Genomic DNA, 23,597 nt, shown 5'->3' on the forward strand with positions numbered 1-23,597 from the left:
CAGGTGGCAGCGGAAGAGCTAAGCTTTGGGCTTAGTCCATCAGCATCTTATTCTGGGTAATAAAAAATAAAAATAAATGGATACCTGTTTTCCACTGCTAAAACTGAAGCACCACTGAGCAACAGGAGAGGGAGAGCAGCCCGAGATAGTGAGCGCCCACTGCTGGCACCGCGGCGAGGAGACAGAGGGAGAGCGGAGGTGGGGCCGGCCAGCCCGAGAGCCCTGCAGCCAGCTCGCCCAGGAGGCCCAGCTCGCCGCGTCTACACCTGGGTCTGCGACCAGGAGGAGGGAGGAAGACCCTCATCTCAGAGTAGCCCTTTCCTCTGTTCTTTCTTTCTTTTTCTCTTTTATTGAAAGGGGACTACGTTTTATCAGGAACAACTCACATTTCTGTGCTGAACAGGCTCCTTGCAGCCATGCCTAGAGAGCCCCGCTGAGGCGCGTGTTCTGTCCACACTGAGACCTTGCAGTCACGCTGCCTGTGTTCTAAGAGGGTTTTCATTTAAAGAAAATGTGGTGTTTGGGGTTTTCTGTTTGTTTCTTAAAGATTCTTTCAAAGGAGTACTGAAAAATACTTTCCTGAGTTTGTCTCTCAAATCTTAGTGGTGGACCTGGGAGATGCAAGAAGCTTCCAGAAACGAAGTTTAAACGAGACACACGACGAGGTTAGGATGAACACCTGTGACGCGATCATGGAGAGGAAGATGTTTGTTTTCAGCTTAGTTTCCAGCAGCTTCTCCCTGTGCGTCAGGGCAGTGAGAGAACGTCACCTGGGCCCACGGGCTCCGCTGGACTCCGAGAAGCAAAGCACTTCTCACATGCAGTGGACTCAGTCCCCTGAAGGGCCCAGCAAGACTAGCCATGAGGCTGGAGGGGGGGAGGTGGTCGTTCCTCAGCCAGCGGCTGCTTCCCCAGGGAGGCGCCCACAGTCCCTGTGGCCGTCAGACAAGCCGAGAGCCTTGCCCCCCCTTTCTCTCCACCCCACTCCCAAATTTTGAGCCCTTCTACCTGTGAGCATAGCTTCAATGAGTTGGGGTGGTTTTCATTTTATTTGGGAAAAGGAGTTTCAGAAATAAGTTGGTTCTGTGCCGAAGGTGCTTGGGGGAGTGGATCACTTCAGCCGTGCAGACGAATCCACCTGGATCTGCATTGGGAAGTTCTTGTGGTTGTGAAAGGTCCCCTGTGGGGGCAGGTGTTTGTCACTGTGGTGACCACCAAGTTGACTGTTTCCTGCCTACCCAGGTCCTAGTGACCGTGACCCCAGCATCCCTTCCCTATGCGTCTGACACTGGCCCTTAACCCAAAACCTCCAGATGCCATCTGGTACACGGAGAGACAGGGACACACAGGCACCTTTCTTCTGGCAAGGCCTCTTAGCCCGTTGCTGTAGGGCTTTTGGTAGGCCACCTAGAGGCATTGCACTTGGATAGGCTTCTGCTGTGACCCTGTATGCGCGCCCCCCCCCCCCCCCCACTGCCCTGTTCCTTTTTGGAGTGCTCTACCTCGCTCTGTGCTGTTGGCTTTTATTCACCTTCTAGCAGCAATTATTCTGAGTTTTCCAAATCAAGGAGCATCTGTACCAAGGCAATGTCACTTCTGATTTTTGGTCAATTTGTTTTAAGCTCTTTTGTCACCAATAAAATGTTAAAAACAACTCTTGCATGTGTCACAGAGCTGGATAAGCTACAGGGGTGGGAGAGCACTTAGGTCTGGGGTCCTGCAGTCTGAAGGGCAAAGCTAAGAAGGGCTGAGTCAGCAGACTGGAAAGTGTGTGTGTTGGGGGTCGGGGAGGTGGCGACTCCCAGCGTCCCCTTAGAATATGTAGAGCCGCCTGTATACAGCCTTCTAAGGGCCGGTGGCTCCAGACCGCCCTCCCCCCACCAACCTGATGGATGTGCCAGTACTCCCCCAGCCCAGGTGACAAGACCCAAAGACGGCAGCTCAAACCGCCCGGTGTTTATTGTGTCCCCGCTCCTGCAGTCCGTCAGCGGCAGCCGCACTCGTCCACCACCATGTCCTCGTAGTGCCGCAGGACCACGTTGTCGCTGTTGTCGAAGAAGAGCACGGAGATAGGTGACAGGCGCGCGGGAACACAGCAGGGCAGGCCGGCAGGACCGGGGGCTGCCGAGTGCATGAGCGCGCGCAGCACGGCGTGGTTGAGCGCGGGCGGCCCCCCGGGCCCGGGCAGCGTGGCGGGCAGCGAGCACTGGCCCTGGCAGTAGTTGGCCAGGAAACCGCGCGGCGCAATGACCCAGCGATGCCAGCCCACCTCGCGGAAGCTGACGTAGAGCCGCCGGGCGCGACAGGAGCCCCCGTGGCCGCCACCCACCGAGGGCTCGGCCTCGCGCCGCGGCCGGGCGAAGGGGTGGCACAGGCGCGGGTCAAGGGTCACCAACAACAGTGAGGCCTCAGCCAAGCGCCCGCAGGTGCCCGTGTGCCGGGGGCGCAGCGCCAGCGCCAGGCGGAGGCTGCGTGGTACTGAGGCGTTGTGGGCCCAGGTGGCGCCCAGCAGCTCAGCGCGCACCGGCGTCCCGAGGGAGACCACTGCCTGGCGGAGCAGCACCGGGCCTGCGCCCACCTCCTCGGCCGCCTGCGCCACGCTCAGCTCCCAGCCGCCTGCTGTCTCCGCCGCAGCCGCTTCCTCCGCTGCGAAGCGCAGCTCCAGACGGGCTCGGCTCGGGAGCTCGGCGGGTTCCACAGCCGACAGGTCGAAGATGAGGGTCCATTTGGGACACTGCCCTGCCGCCGAGGGCTCCGTGGTCCGGGCGCGTGCGCCTAGGGAGGCCGGGAGAGGGCTCAGCTCTCGTCGTGTCACCGCCTACGCGCGAGGGGTCTCGGTTGGGAACTTGGGGGGAAGGTTAGTGCCTGAGGCCGAGGGCGCACCATCTGTTACTTGGCGTCAAATGGTGTGAAGGGGGGGGGGGGGGAGAGATGGAGTGTGGGCGGGGCATCGCTTGCAAGGAAGAGACCTGCCCGATGCTGGGTGGCCTGCCCGTCGGGAACACAGGCAGGGGGCAGCGATGAGCAAACGCCTGGGTAAGCGATGCTGGGGCGGGGTGTCATCGGCAGGAAGGCTTCAAATGCTGTGAAGCAGCGGGAGTGAGGGAGAGTGGGGGCAGGGCTCCAGCTGCAAGCAAAGGCCTTGCCGGGTGCAAGGCAGCCTGGCCTTGTGGCCACTCACCCGGGTCCCCGCAGGTGTCCACGGGAGAAGGGATGGAGTACAGGGACTCAGGTTGCTCGTGGGCTGGACTGGGTGGGTGGAGACCCTCGAAGTCACTGGAAGCTCGTGGGGGGCTGGGGTGCCCAGGGAGGTATCGGCCTCCCAGACCCTCACCCCCCGGAGCAGGCACCACTCACCGCGGTCCGGGATGTGGCGCACGATGTTTCCGGCGACCCCCAGCTCCTCCACGTGACACGGTCGTAGGGTGGCCCCCGGGGGCGTCCGTCGTGGGCTGAGCCTGGCCTCCTGGGGGTCCCGGCGACGAAACAGGCGCCACATGATGGGGGGTACGGACCGGGGCTTTGGTGCGCCCTGGGGCGCGTCGCGCAGCCCGAGAGCCTGGAGCAGAGAGGCGGCGGGACCCGGGGCCGCAGGGGCGCGGGCCAGGAAAGGCGAGGGCAGCAGCAGGGCGAAGAGGAGGAGAAGAACGCGGTGGCCAGGGCGGCGGAGCAACGGTGGCATCTTTCTCACTGGCGGCGGCCGGAGGAGTGCTCGGGGTCCAGGGCTGGGCTGGGTCAGGGTCCCGGGGGGCGTGGCCGGGCTCCTGAATCCTGGCAGGGACCGATCCTAGGGCGGGGTCTCCGGGCTGCGGGGCAGGGGTCCCGGGAGTGGCCAAGGCCCGGGAGGGGCGGAGCTGGAAGGGGCCAGGGTCTTGGGGAGCCGGGGAGCCGTCCCAGGGGGCAAGGCGGGGCAGGGTGAGGTCCGGGGGAGCGGAACGGGCGTCGAAGGGTTCAGAAGCGCTTGTCCTTCACCAAACCGTTCCTCAGCGGCTTTCTGGGGGCCAAAACCCGCCCGGTTAGCCTAGGGACCCCACGCTCCCACGTACTCCCTGACCCGCCTGCCTTGCCGTCCACATTCCCTTTCCCCGCCTAGTTCCCAGTCTGGCTCCTCCCCGCAATTAAACTCCATCCCCTTTCCCTCCCACCCTGGGCCCTGGCCGGCCACTGGAGTGCAAATGCCACCTACCCACCTCTGCCTGACATGCTCCCATCTCCTCAACGGGGATCAACCCTGCACTTGATCCTCCTCCCTCCAAAAATGCAGACCTGCCAGAGGCCTCTGCCACCCTCCAAGGCAGGCTGGCCCGCTCCAGTGGCGCCGGCTGGCTCATAGGCCCATTGGACAGGCTTCCCTGCCCTGTCATTCTCCGTCCACCATCTGTCTACACTGCTGAGCCCTTATTTTCATTCCATGTGTTGTTGTTTTTTATTTCAGAGAGGAAGAGAGAGGCAGAGAGAGAAACATCAATGATGAGAGAAAATCATTGATCAGCTGCCTCCTGCACGCCCCCTACTGGGGATTGAGCCCACAACCCCCGGCATGTGCCCTGACTGGGAATTGAATATGACCTCCTGCTTCATGGGTCAACATTCGACCACTGAGCCACAGCAGCCGGGCGTCTTCAATTTTTTGAACCAGTAATATGTTATCATGACCTAGACATCCTGGGATATAATCTTATAGACACTAGCAGACACTCCTTCACATAAGAACGAAGACTTTGCCCTAACCGGTTTGGCTCAGTGGATTGAGCGTCGGCCTGCGGACTGAAGGGTCCTGGGTTCGATTCTGGTCAAGGGCATGTACCTTGGTTGCGGGCACATCCCCAGTAGGGGGTGTGCAGGAGGCAGCTGATCGATGTTTCTCTCTCATCAATGTTTCTAACTCTCTGTCCCTTTCCCTTCCTCTCTGTAAAACATCAATAAAATATATAAAAAAGAAAGAACGAAGACTTTCCTGGAGATGATAGTTTAGGTCACTTTAATTCATCCTTCCCTTGGGCTGGAGTCACTGGCTGACCCTTCCTGGAGCACTGACCCTGTCCTCATTGCTTTTCCTGGGGGTCCCTGCTCTCTCTCTCGCTGAGCCAGCAGGAGCTCTTTATCTGTGAGGTTACAGATAAGCCCTACACGGATCTCCATGTGTCTGTTGTTTTCTGGTTTTGCCTGTCCGTCCTTAGACAAGCAGAAGGAGGTTCCTGGCTTCTGGACTCTTCTAATACATAGTTCAATTGCCAGATGACAGTGTCCCATTTGTGGCTCTGGTCGGAGTTTACAATTTCCACTTCTGCGTCAACATCTTTGAACCACTGGAGTTTGCCCCGGGAACTGACGCGAGAGACCCTCCAGATGGTTACCAAGGGTCCCACCGTGTTCCAGCCGTCCTCCCTTCCCTCCTGGGGACCTCAAGGGAGATGATTTGGCTGTGTTCCCCCACAGCTTTAATTCCTGTACTTTTATAGTACTTTAAAAATATATACTTTTATTGATTTCAGAGAGGAAGAGACAGGGAGAGAAACATCAATGATGAGAGAGAATCATTGATTGGCTGCCTCCTGCATGCCCCCTACTGGGGATCGACCCCACAACCCAGGCATGTGCCCTTGACTAGAATCGAATCTGGGATCCTTCAGTCTGCAGGCCGACGCTCTATCCACTGAGCCAAACTGGGTAGGGCTATCGTACGTTTAATACCTTCAGGGATCTACCTTTGCCCATGCCTTTTTATCAGAGCTTTCCTGGTGACTCTGGACTGTTTTATGAACAAGTGCCCCTCCTTCATCAAAAACAATGTTAGTATTTTTTTGGCGGGGGAGGGGTCGTTGGCCTCTGGAGATATCAGAGTTAGACTTTCCAGTTTGAGTGCACCGCTGTGGGGAGGGTCAGGCGAGGGAGGAGGGTGGGAGGTGAGGGCAGCCAGTGACTGAGATGGAGCCTGGATGTTTCCTGGAGAATGAGGAGGAAAAGGGGAGCAAGGGGGCTTCCTGGAGTTTCCCAAGGTTTCCACCCTGAGTTGCCGTCACCGTGATGGACAAATGCTTGGGAGAGCTAGTGGCCTGGGGGTTGATTTGGGATATTTTAGAAGAATGACATTTCGCTTAGAAGCACTTCGAGCCTGCAGAGAGCCTTGGAGGTTGGGGTGGATTAAGTGAAGGGGCCCCAGGGGAGGGGGCGGCTGGTGGGGAGGCCAGAGACCAAGCCGGAAGCACCCAGAGGTGGAGTGAAGAACATCAAGAATGGGGAGCAGAGGAGCTTTGATAACCTGCTTCCTGGCATACGGCATCAGTTTGGCTCAAATAGACCCATAAATTTTTTTTTTTCAAAAGTGCAGAGCAGAGCAAAGATGCCACCACCCACATCACGCTTTCCTTCCTCCTGTGGCTGTAAAACTGAAGCCGGGTCCTGGGATGGAGCGTCAGCGTCAGCGCGAGCCCTGAATTCCTTTCCCTCCTCTTATCTGGGCTGTGTGCTGGCCAAAGAGACACAAGAAGAGATGGATTTACCGAAACCTTCCCTCCAAGCCCACCAAAGGGGCCAGGCGATGCAGGGGAAAACCTGATTCTCCTTCACAGTGCCGGAGCCCAGGCCTGTGACCGAGTCTAACAAGTTTGCTCTTCTGAAGAAAGGAGCGTCAACGCCCACACAGCTCCCGCTCTCGCAGGGATGGAGGCGGACTTCGACCTTCGAAGTGTGACGGTCAGTGGCCCTGGGGACCACAGCTGTGTGTGCTAACACACAAGGGCTCCTTTCTTGGCCTGAGAGTCCGGTGATCAGCTCTCGATCTGTGTGACAGATTCCCCAGGTGCCACATCAACAGATTACGCCATGGGGAACCGCATCCGCCTGGGCCTGACTGCCGGAATTATGGTTCTTACGGTGGCTCTCCCGGTGGAGCCAGGAGCCGTCTCCCTGGGGATCCCGCGGCGAAGGCCCAATTGTTGTAGAAGAAGAAGTCCCACAGCTGCCTGGGGAAACACTGGTGCTCGATCCAGCCGGACCTGCTGAATCCAACAGCTCTGCGAAGCCGGCATGCTCAGCCAGCCCCGGACAGATGACGGCTCTCTCCCTGTGTCCTGCACCAGGGGCGGCAGGCAGGACTGAGCAGAAAGACTTGCCTAACACATTTTGGATGACTTGAAAAAATACTTAGAACTTCAGCGTCAGATTGAGTAGCAAGTACAGTCTCATGTATAGGAACTGCTCTTCCATTGAAAAGTGGGGCCTCGCCAGTGTGGCTCAGTGGTTAAGCATCAACCTCTGAACCAGGAGGTCAGGGTTCAATTCCTGGTCAGGGCACATGCCTGGGTTGTGGGCTTGATCTCCAGTAGGGGGTGTATAGGAGGCAGCCAATCAATGATTCTCTCAGCAGTGATATTTCTCTCTCTCTCTCCCTCTCCCTACCTCTCTGAAATCAATAAAAATATTTTTTAAAGAAAAGTGTATATATAGTATTCATTATTACTTCCCCTCCACTCTATTTTCTGCTCTCGACCAACAATTGGTCACATACTGGAATTTCTGCATTTATCACACGTTTTTTAAAATTTCATTTCATACATTCTGAACATTTTAGCTAATTTTGGAGAAGTCCACTCTATATCATATTAACAATTTGCTCTTGACTTGTCCCCAGTATTTCTGGTGCAGGTTTAAAATGTCATTCATCATATTTTTGTTTTCAAGATCTGTTGTTGTTTCTTGTTCAATAAATACTAATTCTTAATTTTTAAAAAATGCGGAGTAGACTGACGGATGCTTCAGGGGTTCCTGGGTTCAGTGTAAGGCTTCTTTTGGGGGTAAGGAAAATGTTCTAAAACTGACTGTGGTAATGACTGAACAACTCTGTGAATGGACTAAAACATTTAATTATACAGGGTGAATGGGCAAATTGTATGGTATGTAAATTCTGTCTCAATAAAGCTTTTTTTTTTTTTTTTTTTTTAAAGGGGGGAGGTGACCCTGGATTTAGCACCAAGAAAGCCTTGTTTGAGCCAAACAGGAGTGGTCTAGGGGAGTAGTGGGTGGAGGACCCCAGAGTGGGGTGGGTTTGGGAATGGAGGGGTTCTGCTGCAAGGGAGGCAAGAAGTGGGCGGCTGGTGCGGAGGGCTGGAGAAAGGTCTCTCTCCTTGATCAGAATGTCCTGAACAGGCAAGAGGCTGGGCGCCCCTGGCCCTGGACGGTGGCCTTGGAGGGAGATGGACCATCCACTGAAGCAGCCAGCCAGTGCAAGGGTGGACGTCTCGTCCCTCACTCCTGTTTTCTTGGGGACACAGAGGCCAGATTGTCAGCGAGGGGGATGATGGTGATGGCAGTTGACAGTTGAGGAGAAGGGAGAATTAAGGAAGAGTAGGCATGCTGGCACTGTGTGGGCATCACCAAGGGCCCTCTGGCCCATTATTGTGCAGCAGCGTGAGCCAGACACGAGTCACAGCTCATTGGGCACGGCGGGGCAGTGGTCACAGACCCGGGATGGGGCGAGGCCCTTGGTGGATGGCAGTCCCAGCAGCCCCTGAGGATGCCCTTCAGACCCAGGTGCCACATGATGACCAGGGCATGGGGTGGGGTGGGGGGCAGCTCAGGGGGGCTGGATCAGTCCAGGAGGATGGTCTACCAGGTGACCAGTGGCCCAGCTGTGGGGTGAGTCAGGAGAGAGAACAGAGGGAGGGAGTAGGAGTGAAGAGGGGCTGGGAGAGGAAGGGATCGGTGCTACTTAATCGCCATATGGTTTGTTTCCCCTGAATTACTTCAAAGTGATTCTCAGTTGTGAGTGTCTTACTGTTTTCAAACCTAACTGAATTTCTGTTTATTGGTCTGTACAATCCTGGTTTCTGAACAATTGAGGTTACCCCTGTGGCTGGCTGTGGTCAATTCTGAGAAATGTGCCTGTGTTAAGAAAGAACATCTGTTCACCTGCTTCTGAGTTGCTGGGTGAGGAGCACAAAGCATGACTGTACCTCTCGGGGTCCCATCACCCCGAGGTTCAGGACTGCGTCATGTGGGCCATTTCAGATCAAGAATTACACCCCAATTTCTCATGCTTTCTCACTTGCAACTTTTATGTACCTTGGAGTTGAAATCTTTTAACAGTATATGTGTGTGTGTGTGTGTGTGTGTATACTGTTATATATGTGTATATATACTATTATATATAAATATATATTTTATATATATATATAATATCTTAATATATTTTTATTGATTTCAGAGAGGAAAGGAGAAGGCGAGAGAGACAGAAACATCAATGATGAGAATCATTGATTGGCTGCCTCCTGCATGCCTCTAATTGGGGATCGAGCCTGCAACCCAAGCATGTGCCCCTGACCAGAATCAAAACCAGGACCCTTCAGTCCACAGGCTGATGCTCTATCCACTAAGCCAGTGATGGTGAACCTTTTGAGCTCAGCGTGTCAGCATTTTGAAAAACCCTAACTTAACTCTGGTGCCGTGTCACATATAGAAATTTTTTTTATATTTGCAACCATAGTAAAACAAAGATGTATATTTTTGATATTTATTTTATATATTTAAATGCTATTTAACAAAGAAAAATCAACTAAAAAAAAATGAGTTGCCGAAACCGGTTTGGCTCAGTGGATAGAGCGTCGGCCTGCGGACTGAGGGGTCCTGGGTTCGGTTCCGGTCGGGGGCATGTACCTGGGTTGCGGGCACGTCCCCAGTGGGAGGTGTGCAGGAGGCAGCTGATCGATGTTTCTCTCTCATCGATGTTTCTGACTCTCTATCTCTTTCCCTTCCTCTCTGTAAAAAAATCAATAAGATATATTTTTAAAAAAAAATAAAAATAATAAAATTAAAAAAAAAAAATGAGTTCACATGTTACCTCTGACATGCATGTCATAGGTTTGCCATCACAGCACTAAGCCAAACCGGTTAGGGCAACAGTATATATATATATATATATATATTTTAAGGCCAATCTCTTAACTGTCATGATTATTCATGTGTTTATTTGGATGCCTAGTATTTGAGATTCTACCCTCTTATGTTGCATTATTTATGCAGCCTTTTCTAACCTTTCTCTTGCATTTCTTGTGTACCTGTTTTTTGTTAACTCTCATAGTGTTAAAGTACCTAATACAGCTGAAAGGTAATCCCCGCCTTCTTGCAAAATACAAAACCCCCAATTCTGTTCTGGTATTTAACATCTTAGTTCTAATTATTTTATATCTCTCAAATTAGGGAATTAAAATGTTTATCCAGATATGTATCAGTTTCTCTGATGGTCTGCTTCTTGAGAGAGTTTTCTGGAATATAACCTTCTTGGTGTTTGCTGCTCTTAAGTAACTTCTTTTGTGTGTGTGTTTTTTGTTGGTGCTGTTAATCCTCACCTGAGGATATTTTTTCCATTGTTTTTTTCCAGAGGGTGAAAGGGAGGGAGGGAGAGAAAGAGAGAGAGAGAGAGAGAGAGAGACTGACCACCTCCCACATGTTCCCCAACCAGGAATCAGGTGGGTGCCCTGATAGGGAATCAAACCCACAACTCCCGTGTGGGCAGAAGCTCTAACCACTGAGAAACACCATCCAGGGCTTGAGTAATTATTTTTAAAATTGTGTATGAAATCCCTCGTTGCTGGTTATTCCGTTTTAGCACTTGCGGTGACGCTTTCCTCCATAGCTAGCGTCCCTTGCTGCTAGTCTGTTTCATGGGTCGTCTCTTCTTCTCTGTGGCTGTTTCCATTTGCACTATGATGTGTTTGGGGCATGGATGCCTTTTTTTCGTCCTGCTTATGATGGATGCCTTGCCACTTTCTGGAAAATTCTCAGCATTATGTCTCTCCTCTTGTCTCTCCCCACCTGTCTCCTATTAGAATTCGGCTAGACCAGGTCATTCTTAAAATCCTAGCTGCCATAGTTGCCATCTGTTCTTGCTGCTTCTGGGTAATTTCTTCACAGCTTTTACTTGACTGCCTCTCTCTCCAGCTTTCTAATCGTGTGAACCTTCACAGCTTTCGTAGGTTGAGTGGTGGTCCCTGAAAAGAGAGGGCCACACCCTAATCTCTGGAACCTGTGACAGTGGCTTATTTGGAGAAAGAGCCTTTGCAGATGTAGCTAAATGAAGTTTAACACAGAAAATCAAGAGGGAAGAGAAGGCCACGTGAAGAAAGACGCGGAGATCGGAGCGAAGCAGCCACAGCCAAGGAGCACCTGGAGCCGCAGGAGCTGGAAGAGCAGGAAGGACCCTGGCCTGGAGCCGTCAGCGGGCGAGTGCCTGCTGAAAACTCGACTTCTGAGCCCCCAGAAATGTGAGAGGACACGTCCCTGTTGCTTTAAGGCGCCCTGTCCGTGGTACTTGGTGACAGCAGTCCCCGGAAAGTAATATAACATCCGATGCTGTTTTTTATGTCACTCATGCCTTTTATTTTTTAAATAAACTTTTTATTTTAGAATAATTTTAGATCTGCAGAAACGTCGCAGAGATAGTCCAGAGAACTCAGTGCAGCGCGGACCAGCTTCGCGGATGTTACTACCTGACGTCCCCACAGAACACGTGTCTCACTCGGCAGCCGGTGCCGGACCCTGCTCGGAGCTAACGGCGGGCTTTCCTCGGTTCCGTTTCTCCACGGCGGTCCTTCTGGTCCAGGACCCCAGTGCATTCAGTCCTCTGACCTGGGACAGGTCCGCAGTCTCCTTGTTCTCCATGACCTGATGGTTTTGAGGCATCCTGACCACTCACCCCATCTTTACACCCGACTGCGCTGACTCCAGGCATCCGGGGCGGCGAGGTCTGCTGGTGCTGCCCACGGACTGACCGTGCAATGTGTCCCCTGCGCACCCTGTCACATCCGTGCGGCGTTCACACTCTGCTGTCCTGGTGGGAATGCTGGCAGGTGCCAGGCCCTCGGCCCACGTTCTGGCCGGACATCCTCTGGGAGACAGCAGGGAGCAGCACCAGGCGCGGCTCGGCACGGCCTGGGCTTTGCATTTACAAGGACTCTCCACGGAAGCTGCCTGTTCCGCAGCAGGAGGAGCGCGCAGATTCTTAGATCTGGCCAAGCAGGAGCCTCTCCCCCGGCCCTTGGAGTCTCTCAGCCGCTGCTGCTTCCGGACGCCTCTGAGGGTCGGTCAGGCTCCGTGCTGAGGCCTCAGCAGAATTCCTGACTCACGATCCCTGGACGTCGAGAGTCAAACACCCCGCAAAGGAACGCCTACCCGACCCCACTGGCACACAGAACCCTGCCTGGTAAACGGCATTTTGGTAAATGGCAGCTCGAGCCCGAAGTCTTGGGTCACCTTTGATCCTTTTATTTCAGTTTCACCTACATCCAAGCAAGTCTGGTCAGTTCCACAACGGAGTTGGGATCTAACCACCGGGGACCCAACTTGCTGCCAAGCCCTCTTGTGTCCATGGCCTCCATCTACCTGTCCGATCCTTCCCGCCCCGGGGCTGGCTTTCGGCCTAGGTGCACCCCGCCCGCAGCCCGTGTCGGTGGCACAAAGTGCTTCTCTGTTTGAGTCGGCCTGGAGAGCCCTCCCTTGGTCCCGTGCTCCGATCGGGCAATGCCCCGTCCTCTGCTTCTCGTCTCCCGTCTTTCATGGAGATTTTAAAACCTCTGCTCCTCTCATCCTCCTGGACACCCACCTTGACCACCTCCTTGAGCCATGAGCCCTCCGCTTCCCCACAACCACCATTCCCTCCAGAGGCTAAACTGGAGGTCTGCCTGGTCAGCACCCTGACCTCCCACCTGCTCATACACCCCTCATGTTGCCTCTGGGGCACTGCGCACCCTGGACCCTGCTTGTCACACAAACCTGCCTCTGTTCACGCCTGGGGCCCTGCAGGCCAGGGGCTCAATCCCAGGGTTGACAAGTCCTGGGGGGCCTGCCTCCAGGATGCTTGACCAGCCTTTTCCTCTCCTTCCCTAGGACTCCCACCTGGGCCGTCTCCGGCTCGGGGAGTCAGGGGGTCAGGGAGCAGGGACAGAGCATGGTCCGCCTAAGCTGCCCGTGGCACCCCTCCTCCCTCCCTCCCCTGTCTGGCCCATGGCTGCTCCTTACCACCCACAGGGCCCCTCGGCTTGGCCCTCACTGCCCCACCAGTGACACCCTGATTCTTGCCCCTCACCCTCTGCTCCACCCTGACCTCCCTTTCGCCTCCTCGATATCTATCCTTATGGCATCTGTCTCCATCACTACCCCATCCACGCCTTTACTGCAGTCTCTGTTTTGGACGTAGACTCCAGGGGCAGCGTCTGCTTCAGCCTCATCGCTGCTGTGTCTCCAGTGTCTGCCCACAGTGCGCGCTCAGACTGACAGATGTGACTAAAGGAACGAACCCGGGGCGGCAGCCCCTCCAAACTCACTCAGCTTTGCTGGGCTTGGGGCTCGGGGCCTCTGATGCATCGTATTCCCGTACGTCCTTCAGCTCCCGAACCTGGCCCGTCAGCACCTTGGCAGCAAAAGCCACGATGTACTGTGGGAGGGGAAGACGCAGGTAAGAAAAGGGCCTTCCCCAGCCACGCTGCCCTCTGAGGGCCACGGTCCTGCCACAGGCCCTCGGCACGGCTGTTCCCGTGGCCTAACATGCCCCCCACCCCCCGGGTGTGCCTGAGAAGGGCCTTCACCTGGACCACGGCCCAGGAGAGGGGACAGGACTGCCAGCCGAGGGAGGAGCTGGGGGAGGCCGACTCACCAGGAACCAGTAAAGGTTCATGACAGTGAGAAGCAGCAGGAGTGCGTTGAAGAAGAAGTAGAAGGGAATGTCAGGCACCGAGCGCAGGCTGCAGTGGCAGGTGGCATACAGGACCTTGAGTGGGAACCAGTAGAGGCGGAACCAGAACCTGTGGTGGGAATAACAGGTCAGGGAAGCTATGGGCAAGGGAGGGAGGGTGGGTGGTGGCCCCACCCAGTCTCTGCCCAATGCCCTCGGGCCTCATCCATCTGTCCCTGCTCCTCCTCACCCATCCTTGTCTGGCTGCCCCACCCTTATCTCCATTCCTGCTCTGTTCTTTCCCGCCAACCACACCCCATCCATCTCCCGATCCCTGCCAGGCCCCACCCCTTCCCACCAGCCCCTCCCTCCCGCCAGCTCACCAGCTGAGGCTGAAGCTGAGGCAGCCCAGGTCCGCAGCCAGGGCGTGCAGAGGGTGGTGGGAGCCGCCACGGGACTTGAAATAAACATTGAGCTTGGTGAACTCCAGCTGCACGTCGCTGATGTCGTGCAGGAAGAGCACCAGGATGCCCACGCTGTGGTACCTGAGAAGGGAAGCCGGGCGGAGAGGGGAGGGCAGGTCACACAGGGTCCAAATCCCTGCACGGAGGGCCCAAGACAGGCCCCTGGGGCACACCTTCCCTGCCTTTCGGAGCCACCCCTCTGGTCACATGCCCGGCCCGACCCCCCGAAGGGCCAGGTCAGCGGCAGCACAGACTGCACTTGCCAGGGGACAGCCCCCCGGGGTCCTCACTCACTGTGCCCAGGTGGCCAGGGGCCTGCCTGAAAGTCCTTTCTCTGATCCGTCCTCATTTCTGTGACCTCTGACCCACCATGACTGCTGACTCCCAGAGGCCAGGGCCGTTCTGTGTCCCGATCCCCCATACACTCGCCGGCATCCCCAGGCCTCTGGGATTTACCGGAACTTCGCTGTGGGCTGCAGGTGTCCCGGAAACGCAGTGCCTGCCCCCCCACCCCCCCAGGGTCTAAAGAAGCCTGAGGGCCGTCCCCCTCCCCCCACAGTGTTCCCCTTCCGCTGCCTGAGCCCAGGTCCTGAACTCGGCCTGGATGGGGCCATGGGTCTCCCTCACCAGGTCTGTCCCCACTTGGCCTTCCTGTTGTAAGACCTTTGCACGTGCTGTTCCCAGCACCTAGCGTGTACCTCCCGGCGCTGGCAGAGCCTTCCTTCACCTCCTGGTCTTTCTCACCTGTCACCCCTTCCGCCCGCCCCTCCGACACCTCACCACCCCAGCAGGCCTTCTCTTCTGACTTGGTTTTTCTCCATAGTTAATACCTTCAAACAAATTATTCTTTTCTTTCTTTCGTTTTCCTTTTCTGGGCGGTGGGGGCTGTTATCTGATTCTGTCCTGCAGAGCAGTGCTATCTACGGGTTTTCTAGAACAACAGGAAGGTTCTATGCCTGCATTACCCACATGGGAGCAACCAGCCAGATGTGGCCACTGAGCAGCTGAAATGCGGGTGGGGTGCCTGAGGGACAGATGTGTGATTTTTTGTTGTTGTTAATCCTCGCCCGAGGATATTTTCCCATTGATCTTTTTTTTTTTTAGAGAGAGTGGAAGAGAGAGGGCAAGACAGAGAGAAACACATCGATTGGTTGCCTCCTGCATGTGCCCTGACCAGGGCCCGGGTCAGGGAGGAGCCTGCAACCAAGGTACATGCCCTTGACCGAATCGAACCCGGGACTCTTTAGGCCACAGGCCAGTGCTCTATCCACTGAGCAAACTGGCTAGGGCAGAATGTGTGATTTTATTTAAGCTTAATTAATGTTGAAATAGACCCTTGTAACCAGCGGCTACTACATTGGAGGGTGCAGCTAGAGCAGTGAGGCTGACAGGAACCGCACAAGAGTGTAGACCTCGCCCTGGCTGGTTTGGCTCACTGGATAGAGCGTCGGCCTGGAAACTGAAGGGTCCCAGGTTCGACTCTGGTCAAGGGCATGTACCTTGGTTTCGGGCACATCCCCAGTAGGGGGTGTGTGGGAGGCAGCTGATCAATGCTTCTCTCTCATCAATGTTTCTAACTCTCTATCCCTCTCCCTTCCTCTCTGTAAAAAAGCAATAAAATATATTTTAGCCGAAACCGGTTTGGCTCAGTGGATAGAGCGTTGGCCTGCGGACTGAAAGGTCCCGGGTTCGATTTTGGTCAAGGGCATGTACCTGGGTTGTGGGCACTTCCCCAGTGGGGGATGTGCAGGAGGCAGCTGATCGATGTTTCTAACTCTCTATCTCTCTCCCTTCCTCTCTGTAAAAAAAAAAAAAAAAAAAAAAAAATCAATAAAATATATTTTGAAAAAATAATAAATAAAATATATTTTTAAAAAATTTTAAAAAAAATTTTAAAAAAGAGTGTAGACCTCATTTAGATTTTCTATCACCCATGTTAAAAAAAAAGAGAGAAATTAAAATAATATATTCTAATGAACTCCGTATACCCCAAATATTGTTATTTCAACATGTGATGGATGTAACACAGGCCTTGGCGAGGTATTTTTATTCCTTTGCTTGTGAAATTGGGGTGGATTTGAGAACAATCAGCAGGTCGTAGTTTGGAGAGGATCAGTGGCCACGTGTGGGCTCTCAGGCTGCAGGGTTATCTGCTCGTGGCTGTGCTCCCAGCAGCACCTGCCACATGGCGGGCGTTCAGGAAACACCTGCTACGTGACCTGGTCAAGGTGCCGTCCGGGTGGGGCTGGAGGGGGGGAGGGGTGGGGTGGGGCGGGGCTCCCTGCACCTTGTTCACCCCGTCCCTCTGAATCTCTCTGGGACGCTCCCCCAGGAACACCCCGATGCCTCCTCCCCCCAAGCACCAGCTCTGCCCTGTGCCAGCCTCCCGCCCTTGCTCATGCAATGCCCTCTGCCCTCCTCAACTCACCGGAAGGCATAGGAGGAGACAATGAGGACCAGGGTGACCACATGGTGGACGAGCATGACCACTGAGTCCTTGCGCCAGGCGTCCATGTACAGCGTGGCGTAGATGGAATGGCCATAGAAGCTTCCCTGCAGCAGATAGGCGGCCGCGATGTCCCGAGGCACGGCCATGCCTGGTGTCCAGTCTGGGGAGAGCCGGACCGAGTCATCAGGGCCCTGCAGGGCCTCCACACAAGGGACCCCCACACGCTCTGGAGCCAGGCGTGAGTCCCCCCCGTGCCGGGGCAGGCCACGTGTGTCTGCAGATGCACCGGCCACTGGTTTTCCATCCCCAATTCTCTACCTGTTCTTTTATTTAATAAGCATTATTTTCTAGAGCAGTTTCAGTTTTATGGAAAAAGGTGCTCCTACCCCTGATAGGATCAGTCCCTTGCAGGATTTCCCACTCTGCCCTGGGTGCCCTTCCCGTCTTCTCTTAATTACCAGGCCCGCTCCAGCCAGAGGGCACGTTCCTGTTCCAGCCGCCCCCCGCCCCCAGCAATTTTCCAACCGGATGGAGGCTGCTGCCCACCTCACGGTGCTGGCACAGCAGCTGAAGCAGAAGTAGTTTGCCCACTCAGGTCTCACCCCTTCTCGGCAACGCTGACACCCCCCTTTCTTCCCCGCCCATTACCAGGGCCAAGGGCTCTGCTCACTGGGCACTCCTCCTCTGCCCCACCCCTAACTCAGGGAGCCCCTGGAGCCCTAAGTTTCCTAGGCTCCACCATGCCCCTGCCTCACGATGACCCTGCATCTGTGCTCTGGCCACTCCTGCAAAGGAGATCCACATAGATCCCCATCCGGGGCCCCGCTCCGGCCCATGTCTTAGCTCACTTCCCCGGCCCCCCACTGCCCCTACCCAGCACTGCCCCAGCTCCTCCTGGCCTCCGACTGTGTTCCCAACTGTCCTCTCTCCCCGCGGGGCTCAAAGCCTGTGAACACACAGACCCTGCTACCCAGCAATTCCACTCCTAGGTGTGTGCTCAAGGGAACTGCAAATGGACTAGACAGGCCCTTGTACATGCATGTCCACGGCAGCACTAGTCACAGTTGCCAAAAAAGTGAAAACAACCCATCAATAAATAAAGGACAGGCAAAATGTGGTCCTTCCACACATGGACTATTACTCAGCCACAAAAAAGACAGACACACTGACACACTGTGTGGATGAACCCAGAAAACATGACGCCGAGCCCTAGTTGGTTTGGCTCAGTGGATAGAGCGTCAGCCTGCGGACTGAGGGGTGCCGGGTTCGATTCCAGTCGGGGGCACATGCCCAGGTTGTGGGCTCGATCCCTGGTGGGGGACGTGCAGGAGGCAGCTGATCAATGATTCTCTCTCATCACTGATGTTTCTATCTCTCTCTCCCTCTCCCTTTCTCTCTGAAATCAATAAAAACATATATACACACAAAACACGATGCTGAATGAAAGGAGCCAGAAACAACGGTCCACGTAAACTTTAACCTTCGTAACCATCTTCAAGTTCTGCATAAGGCACACTCACATTGTTGAGCAGCCATCCCCACCATCCCTCCCAGACCCCTTCCTGTTGTAAAACTGAAACTGTCCTTGCTGAACACCCCCTCCCCCAGGCCCTGTCTCTATGAATCTGGCTCCTCTGGGGCCTCCTAGAAGTGGACACAGTACTTGTCTTTTTGTGTCTAGCCAGAATGGTTACCTTTATGTTTCAAGCATTTTACCTAATAAAAGAAAGCAAAACTCCCCATGAATCAGATCTAATCTCCCCCCACTTTAACACGTCCAGGGGCCTCTCGAAGTTTGACAGCAAATCGGGAATGCTGCAGCTGGAGGCTCCCCCCGACCCCAACACACAAACTGCCAGGTGCCTCTGTCCCTCTTTTCAAGGAAAGCATGCAGAGCCTCGATGCAGAGTCCACTGTGGAAAGAGGACACCAGATCTTCCACCTATTACACCGGTCAGACTCACCATGGGTGAGCATGCCCCCTCCAGCCTCGGGCCCCAGATCTGAGGCGGGGGGCGGGGGGGGGGCATTTAATTCACCGTCCAGACGTCAGCTGCCCCTCCCCACCTGTTGAAGGGCCGGGCTTTGACCTGCTCACAACCTCCAGCCTCCTCTCCATACGTCCCACCTGCTGCTCTGGGGACTGGATATCACCCCCTCTCCCACCTCCAATATCAGGGCCTTGGGCTTCCCAAACCCAGCTCCTGGTCGCCCCTTTGACCCAACCCTACTGACCACCCACTTCACTGGGGACCCCAGACCCTCCTCTTTTACACCCATCTCTGGTTTGGCAGCAAATCCTACCAGCTCTGCCTTCAAAACATTTTTTCTTTTAAAAACATATGTTTTTACTGATTTCCCAGAGAGAGGAAGGGAGAGAGACAGAAACATCAACGATAACAGAGAATCTTCAATAGGCTGCCGCCTCCACGCCCCCTACTGGGGATCGAGCCCACCACCTGGGCATTTGCCCAGACCAGGAATTGAACTATATAACCTCCTGGTTCATAGGCCGACACTCAACCACTGAGTCACACTGTCCAGGCTAAAACATTTATCAAATCAACAACGTCCCTCCTCTGCTCAGTCCTGTCCTGGTTGGAGCCCCCACCTCTGCTCACAGCCCCCTGGTAAGTACCCTTTCTGCCCACCTGCCCTCCTCACACCCTGCCCTGGCCAGGTGAGCTTCTCTCTGCTCCTGATGCACCAGGAATGTGTTTCTTCCAGGTCTTCACTCAAAAGCCACCTTTGGTGGGGCTACCCCCATTGCTGGAGAGCACGCCCTCCCCTCAGAGACACCCCACTCCCCAAAGTGTTCGCATCAGCACCTATCGCTGGTAACAGATTTTATATTTCACCGTCTGGTGGGGGGCTTTCTCTGACCTGCTCACAACCTGGTACACAGTTGGTACTCAAAGAATGAGCCTTCAGAGAAGCAGGTAACTTGCAAGCAGGGTATCCTAGCATCATTATAAGAAGCCAGAGGCAACTCCATGCCTGAAATTTTAAGAGAGTTCAATTATGGTTCATTTGCATAAAGGAAAATTGAATGACAGCTAAAACTTCCCCTCTAGAAATTTACCACGTGGGAAATGCACATAGGAAAACGGCCATGTGGGCAGCACAATCCCATGAGGAGAGCTGGGTGCCCAGTAAACCCAGTGCTTGTTACCAGGACCCTGCTATGCAGGGGCCCCATGCCAGGCCCTCCTCCGGTGCCACCAGGCGCCCTCTCAGGCTGTTCATGTCACATGGCAGGAAGCACATCCATGATACACGGCCGGGTGGTCAGCATAAGAACAGAGGACCCCCTCCCCCATCACAGGCCATATTTTCTATACTGACCTGCTTGTTGGTGATAGAGGGCACTGCAGTGACCCTCCTGTCCATCCCACCCAGAGCCAGGCCTTGACCACCCCCACATCTAACCCAATCCATGGGTGCAGCCACTTCTCACCATCTGTATCTCTTTGCCAAGCTGATCTGAACCGCACTGGTCCCTCCCTTCCCCCCTGGGCCTTGCTACCATCCTCACCCAAGACTTTGCTATTTCAGCCCTGGCCAGTTGATGAGAGCATCACCCTGATACGCCAAGGTTGTAGGTTTGACCCCTAGTCAGGGCACATACAAGAATCAACCAATGAATGCATAAATAAGTGGAACAACCAATCGATGTCTCTCTTTCCCTTCCTCCCTCCCTCTCTCTCTAAAGAAAAAAAATAAAAGATTGCTGTCTCCACATGGCAGCCAGAGGAAGCGTTTTATAATCCATAAAGTATCCCATTTAGAAAACACTCCAACTCTTGCTACCCTGCTCTCTTGCTCACGCACCAAGCCTGTGCACGCCCCAGGGTCTTGCCTGTGCTGTTCCTGACACCTGGAGTGCCCCCCTGGACCCACGAAAGGGGTCACCCACTCTAGGATGCCTCCCTGAGCTGTAATACGTCCCCGGGGCCCCCTGACCACCCTTGTCTGGAGCAGACACCCAGAACGGGGTGGCTGATGAGTGCCAGCTCCCCATGTGCCCTTCTCCTCAGTGTTTAGAGCAGAACGATCCCTCGCCCCACTAGGGACCCACCGTAGAAGACAGAGGGCGGGTCGTGGAAGAAGGGGTAGTCAGTGCCGAAGAGCAGGTAGGCACTGTAGCTCCAGGTGCCCAGATAGAAGAGGAACTTCCAGGCGCTCTCAGGCATCTTGGCGGCATCTCTCGGCTGGAGGCGGCACCGCTTGGCCAGGGGCTGTGGGTGAGAAGATGGGTGGCCATCAGAGCGAGGAGCCATTCCTTCAGGGTGGGGAGACCAAGGCCCAGGGATTCCCCGAGCTGGGCAGTGTTGGGGAGGGGCCGTTTGATACCCACAGCGGCCTGGAGTAACCAGAGCCCACGTGCGCCTGCCAAGAACTAAACTTAGTGCCCAGCTGTCTGGCTGGGGTGTGAGAGGGGAGTGATGGGAAATGTGAGGGGCAGGCTATGAGGGCCCGGAGGCGGGCATGTGAGCGTAAAGCGAGGGAGGCAGCGGGTCGCACAGGGGAGTCAAGCGGCTTGGGGGTAAGGGAGCTGGGGTGTGACACACAGCAGGGATTAAGGAAAAGGTGTGGAGGGGTGTAGCTGTGAGCCTGTGGAGAGAACATGGAGGGGAACATGGGAACACCTGGGGGGGGGGGCGTGGAGGGCTGGAACCGCAGGAGATCCTCTGGGGCAGAAATGTGAGGGAAAGGGTGCCTCAGAGGAGGAATCTGGGGAGACCAGAGAGGAACCAGGGCCTGGGGAAGATGGAGTGGGTAATTGGGGGAGGACATGAGGAAATTCTCTCTTTTGTCCAAGAGATAATGAGGCAAGGAAAGGGCAGCACAGTGAGACGGGGAAGACATGAGGAAGGTGGGGGCGTGCAATGATGAGGTCCTGAGGGATTGTACTCTGGGGTCCAGGGTGGGGCGGGGCCTCAAGCTCCTCAGGGGCGGAGCTCTAGAGCTGTGGGGCCAAGTCCCGCCCCCCTCCCAGAGGCTGAGGGGGCTGGAGCAGCTCCAGTTGTCATAGAGACAGCCAGAGCCAGCTCTGGTAACCCTTGGCAACCAGGCTGCTGCCAAAAAGATGAGCTTTGGCGGCCGCCGCAGCCCCTCCGCCTATTCCTGGGAAGGGCGAGCCTCGAATTGGGGCGAGAGGCTGAGGGAGGGCGGACCGGGAAGGAAGCCCGACCTCCAGGGATTCCAAAAGTCAGGGGGCACCTGACCTTGCTGTCCCCGCCCAGCTCCCTCAGGAACATGGGAGGGGAGCCCATTCCACCTTGATGGTCCCAGAGCGACCACATCCCCCCAGGAGCACTGGCCTTCATCCCCCTGGACTCCCCACTTCCAGCTGGAAATTGGGAAGGTGGGGGAGCAATAAAGCCCAACCGGGACCAGGGCTAACTATGGGGGGACACTGTCATACTGCCTCCGCCTCCCTGAGCAGGGTGACAGCCAGGGTCTCTCCCACGTGGGTGATGTGGGGAGGCGGAGGGGACAAGAGCGGCCAGACAACAGCCTCTTCCCCGCCCGCCAGCAGAGAAAGACCCCTTTGTTGGTGCTGGGCGCTCTGTCCCTGCACCCCTGCTACATCCAGCCAGACTGGGGCGCGATGACGCCAGCTGGCCCAGGAGGGAGTCGCAGCTGAGCTCGGGGGCCAGGCACCTTCCCAGCAGCTCCCAAAGCAGACCCCTCCCCAAGATGGGAGGGAGGCCAGGCGCCAATGTCACCTCATGGTCACTCTCGAGCCGGGCGGCGGCTCTCCAGGCTGAAAACGGGGCATTTCCATCGCCTCTCGACCACCCGCGTGGCAGATGAACCCAGGTCTTGGTCTCCCTGGAGGCGGGCGCTGACTCCAGACAGACGCAAGGCAGCGACTGGGCCACTCTGACCCTACCCTGTAGCCACAGACAAGGGGGCTCTGCCGGCTGCACTGACCCTGGACCCGCTCCAGCTTGGGCTCCAAGCCCCCGCCCTCCCTCGCATGGCCCGGAGTTCCAAACGCAGACCGACCCTGTGCCACGAGGCCTCCATGGCTATACACTGAGGCCTCCTGTCCCGCACTGACCCGAATGGGTCGTGCTCCGGTTCCCCCACATCACGAACACCCCACCCGTGTCAGGGACCCAACATCGCGGGTTTCCCGGTCCGGCCACACCCCCGCATCCATCCCCACCCCCATCTCGCACTGACAGAAAAGGGCGCGGGGCGGCCCAGGACTCCGCACCCAGAGCTCCTACAGCCCGAGGCCCCCACGTTCTGGGACCCAGCTCGCAGAGACAGAAAGGGGTGCACAGCGGCCCGGGGTCCCCCAGCCCATGTCCGCGTCCCCAGCCGCACTGACCCGAAAGAGGCGCGTGGTGGCCGCTGAGCGCAGCACGGTCCAGCCGAGCGCGCCGAGCGCCAGCAGCAGCAGCTCGGGGGGCGCCAGGTGCGCGTGCTCGGTCAGGCCCCGGAGCGCCAGCCCCCAGCCGCAGTCCACGCAGCCCCGCGCCGCCGCCACCGCGCTGCCCCAGCTGCGCTGCACGAGCTGCGCGTAGCTCGGCATGGGCTCGGGCCCCGCCGGGCCCGCCGTGGTTGCCGCCGCCGCCATGCCGCTCGCTGGCCGGCCGTCTCCACCGCCTGCGCCCGCCCGCCCGCCCGCCGGAGCTGCGCGCCCCGCGTCACGCGCCGCAGCCGGGCGGGGGGCGCCGGCCGGAGCCCTGGGACAGAGGGGCGGGGCAGACGCAAGCTCCGCCTCCGCGGGGGACGCTGGGCCCGGCGCGGCGGCCACGATCCGGGGCTCGCAGGTGCTGGGTGCCCAGAGGCAGCGGCAGGGACCACCAGCGGAGAAGTCCCGGTGTTGTCGCGTTGCGTCCCATTTTGCAGCAGAGGAAACCCATTTTCGGCCCCATTTTCCAGCGGAGGAAACCCAGGCGCAGAGACTCCAGGGCTCTTCCCCCCGCCCCACCCTCCCCTATGCTGTGCCCTCGGCAAGGGGCGAGGAGGCACAGCAAGCAGGCACTCTTTCCTCCCA

The 23,597-nt window shown here is 56.3% G+C and overlaps 3 protein-coding genes across 5 annotated transcripts in view; 1 reads left to right on the forward strand and 2 right to left on the reverse strand.

The window, feature by feature from the left end:
- UPF1 (UPF1 RNA helicase and ATPase) overlaps positions 1 to 1,654 on the forward strand; it is a 42,414-nt gene extending 40,760 nt beyond the window's left edge. For both annotated transcript variants that reach the window (XR_004968067.1, XM_036311975.1), the window contains exon 24: positions 4 to 1,654. The gene's annotated coding sequence lies outside the window, so the exon portion shown is untranslated. The remainder of the gene's footprint in view (positions 1 to 3) is intronic.
- GDF1 (growth differentiation factor 1) lies at positions 632 to 3,821 on the reverse strand. Its single transcript, XM_036311977.1, has 2 exons — positions 3,358 to 3,821; positions 632 to 2,775 (listed from the first exon to the last, which is right to left on the reverse strand). Exons 1-2 carry the CDS (start codon positions 3,680 to 3,682, stop codon positions 1,985 to 1,987), a joined length of 1,116 nt encoding a protein of 371 aa, XP_036167870.1. The 5' UTR covers positions 3,683 to 3,821; the 3' UTR covers positions 632 to 1,984.
- CERS1 (ceramide synthase 1) lies at positions 3,817 to 23,214 on the reverse strand. Of its 2 annotated transcripts, none has more exons than XM_036311978.1 (7): positions 22,926 to 23,214; positions 20,658 to 20,817; positions 16,559 to 16,739; positions 14,050 to 14,211; positions 13,649 to 13,796; positions 13,320 to 13,429; positions 3,817 to 3,994 (listed from the first exon to the last, which is right to left on the reverse strand). In XM_036311978.1, the coding sequence occupies exons 1-7, from the start codon at positions 23,172 to 23,174 to the stop codon at positions 3,952 to 3,954; spliced, it is 1,053 nt and encodes a 350-aa protein (XP_036167871.1). In that variant the 5' UTR covers positions 23,175 to 23,214; the 3' UTR covers positions 3,817 to 3,951. The 2 variants fall into 2 exon arrangements, with proteins under 2 accessions (XP_036167871.1, XP_036167872.1); XM_036311979.1 differs by lacking the exon at positions 3,817 to 3,994 and adding an exon at positions 11,332 to 12,275.
- Positions 23,215 to 23,597: the final 383 nt, after the last annotated feature.

This window comes from Myotis myotis, unplaced genomic scaffold, assembly GCF_014108235.1.
Source record: "Myotis myotis isolate mMyoMyo1 unplaced genomic scaffold, mMyoMyo1.p scaffold_m19_p_6, whole genome shotgun sequence".
Classification (NCBI taxonomy): domain Eukaryota; kingdom Metazoa; phylum Chordata; class Mammalia; order Chiroptera; family Vespertilionidae; genus Myotis; species Myotis myotis.

Excerpts from the sequence above, each read along its gene's own strand:
- CERS1 (XM_036311978.1), bottom strand. The coding sequence starts at position 23,174 with ATGGCGGCGGCGGCAACCACGGCGGGCCCGGCGGGGCCCGAGCCCATG. Across the intron at positions 16,740-20,657 it reads CCCGCCCTCTGTCTTCTACG|ACTGGACACCAGGCATGGCC; the intron begins GTGGGTCCCTAG and ends GGCTCTCCCCAG. Across the intron at positions 13,797-14,049 it reads CTCAGCTTCAGCCTCAGCTG|GTTCTGGTTCCGCCTCTACT; the intron begins GTGAGCTGGCGG and ends TTCCCACCACAG.
- GDF1 (XM_036311977.1), bottom strand. The coding sequence starts at position 3,682 with ATGCCACCGTTGCTCCGCCGCCCTGGCCACCGCGTTCTTCTCCTCCTC. Across the intron at positions 2,776-3,357 it reads GCGCCACATCCCGGACCGCG|GCGCACGCGCCCGGACCACG; the intron begins GTGAGTGGTGCC and ends CGGCCTCCCTAG.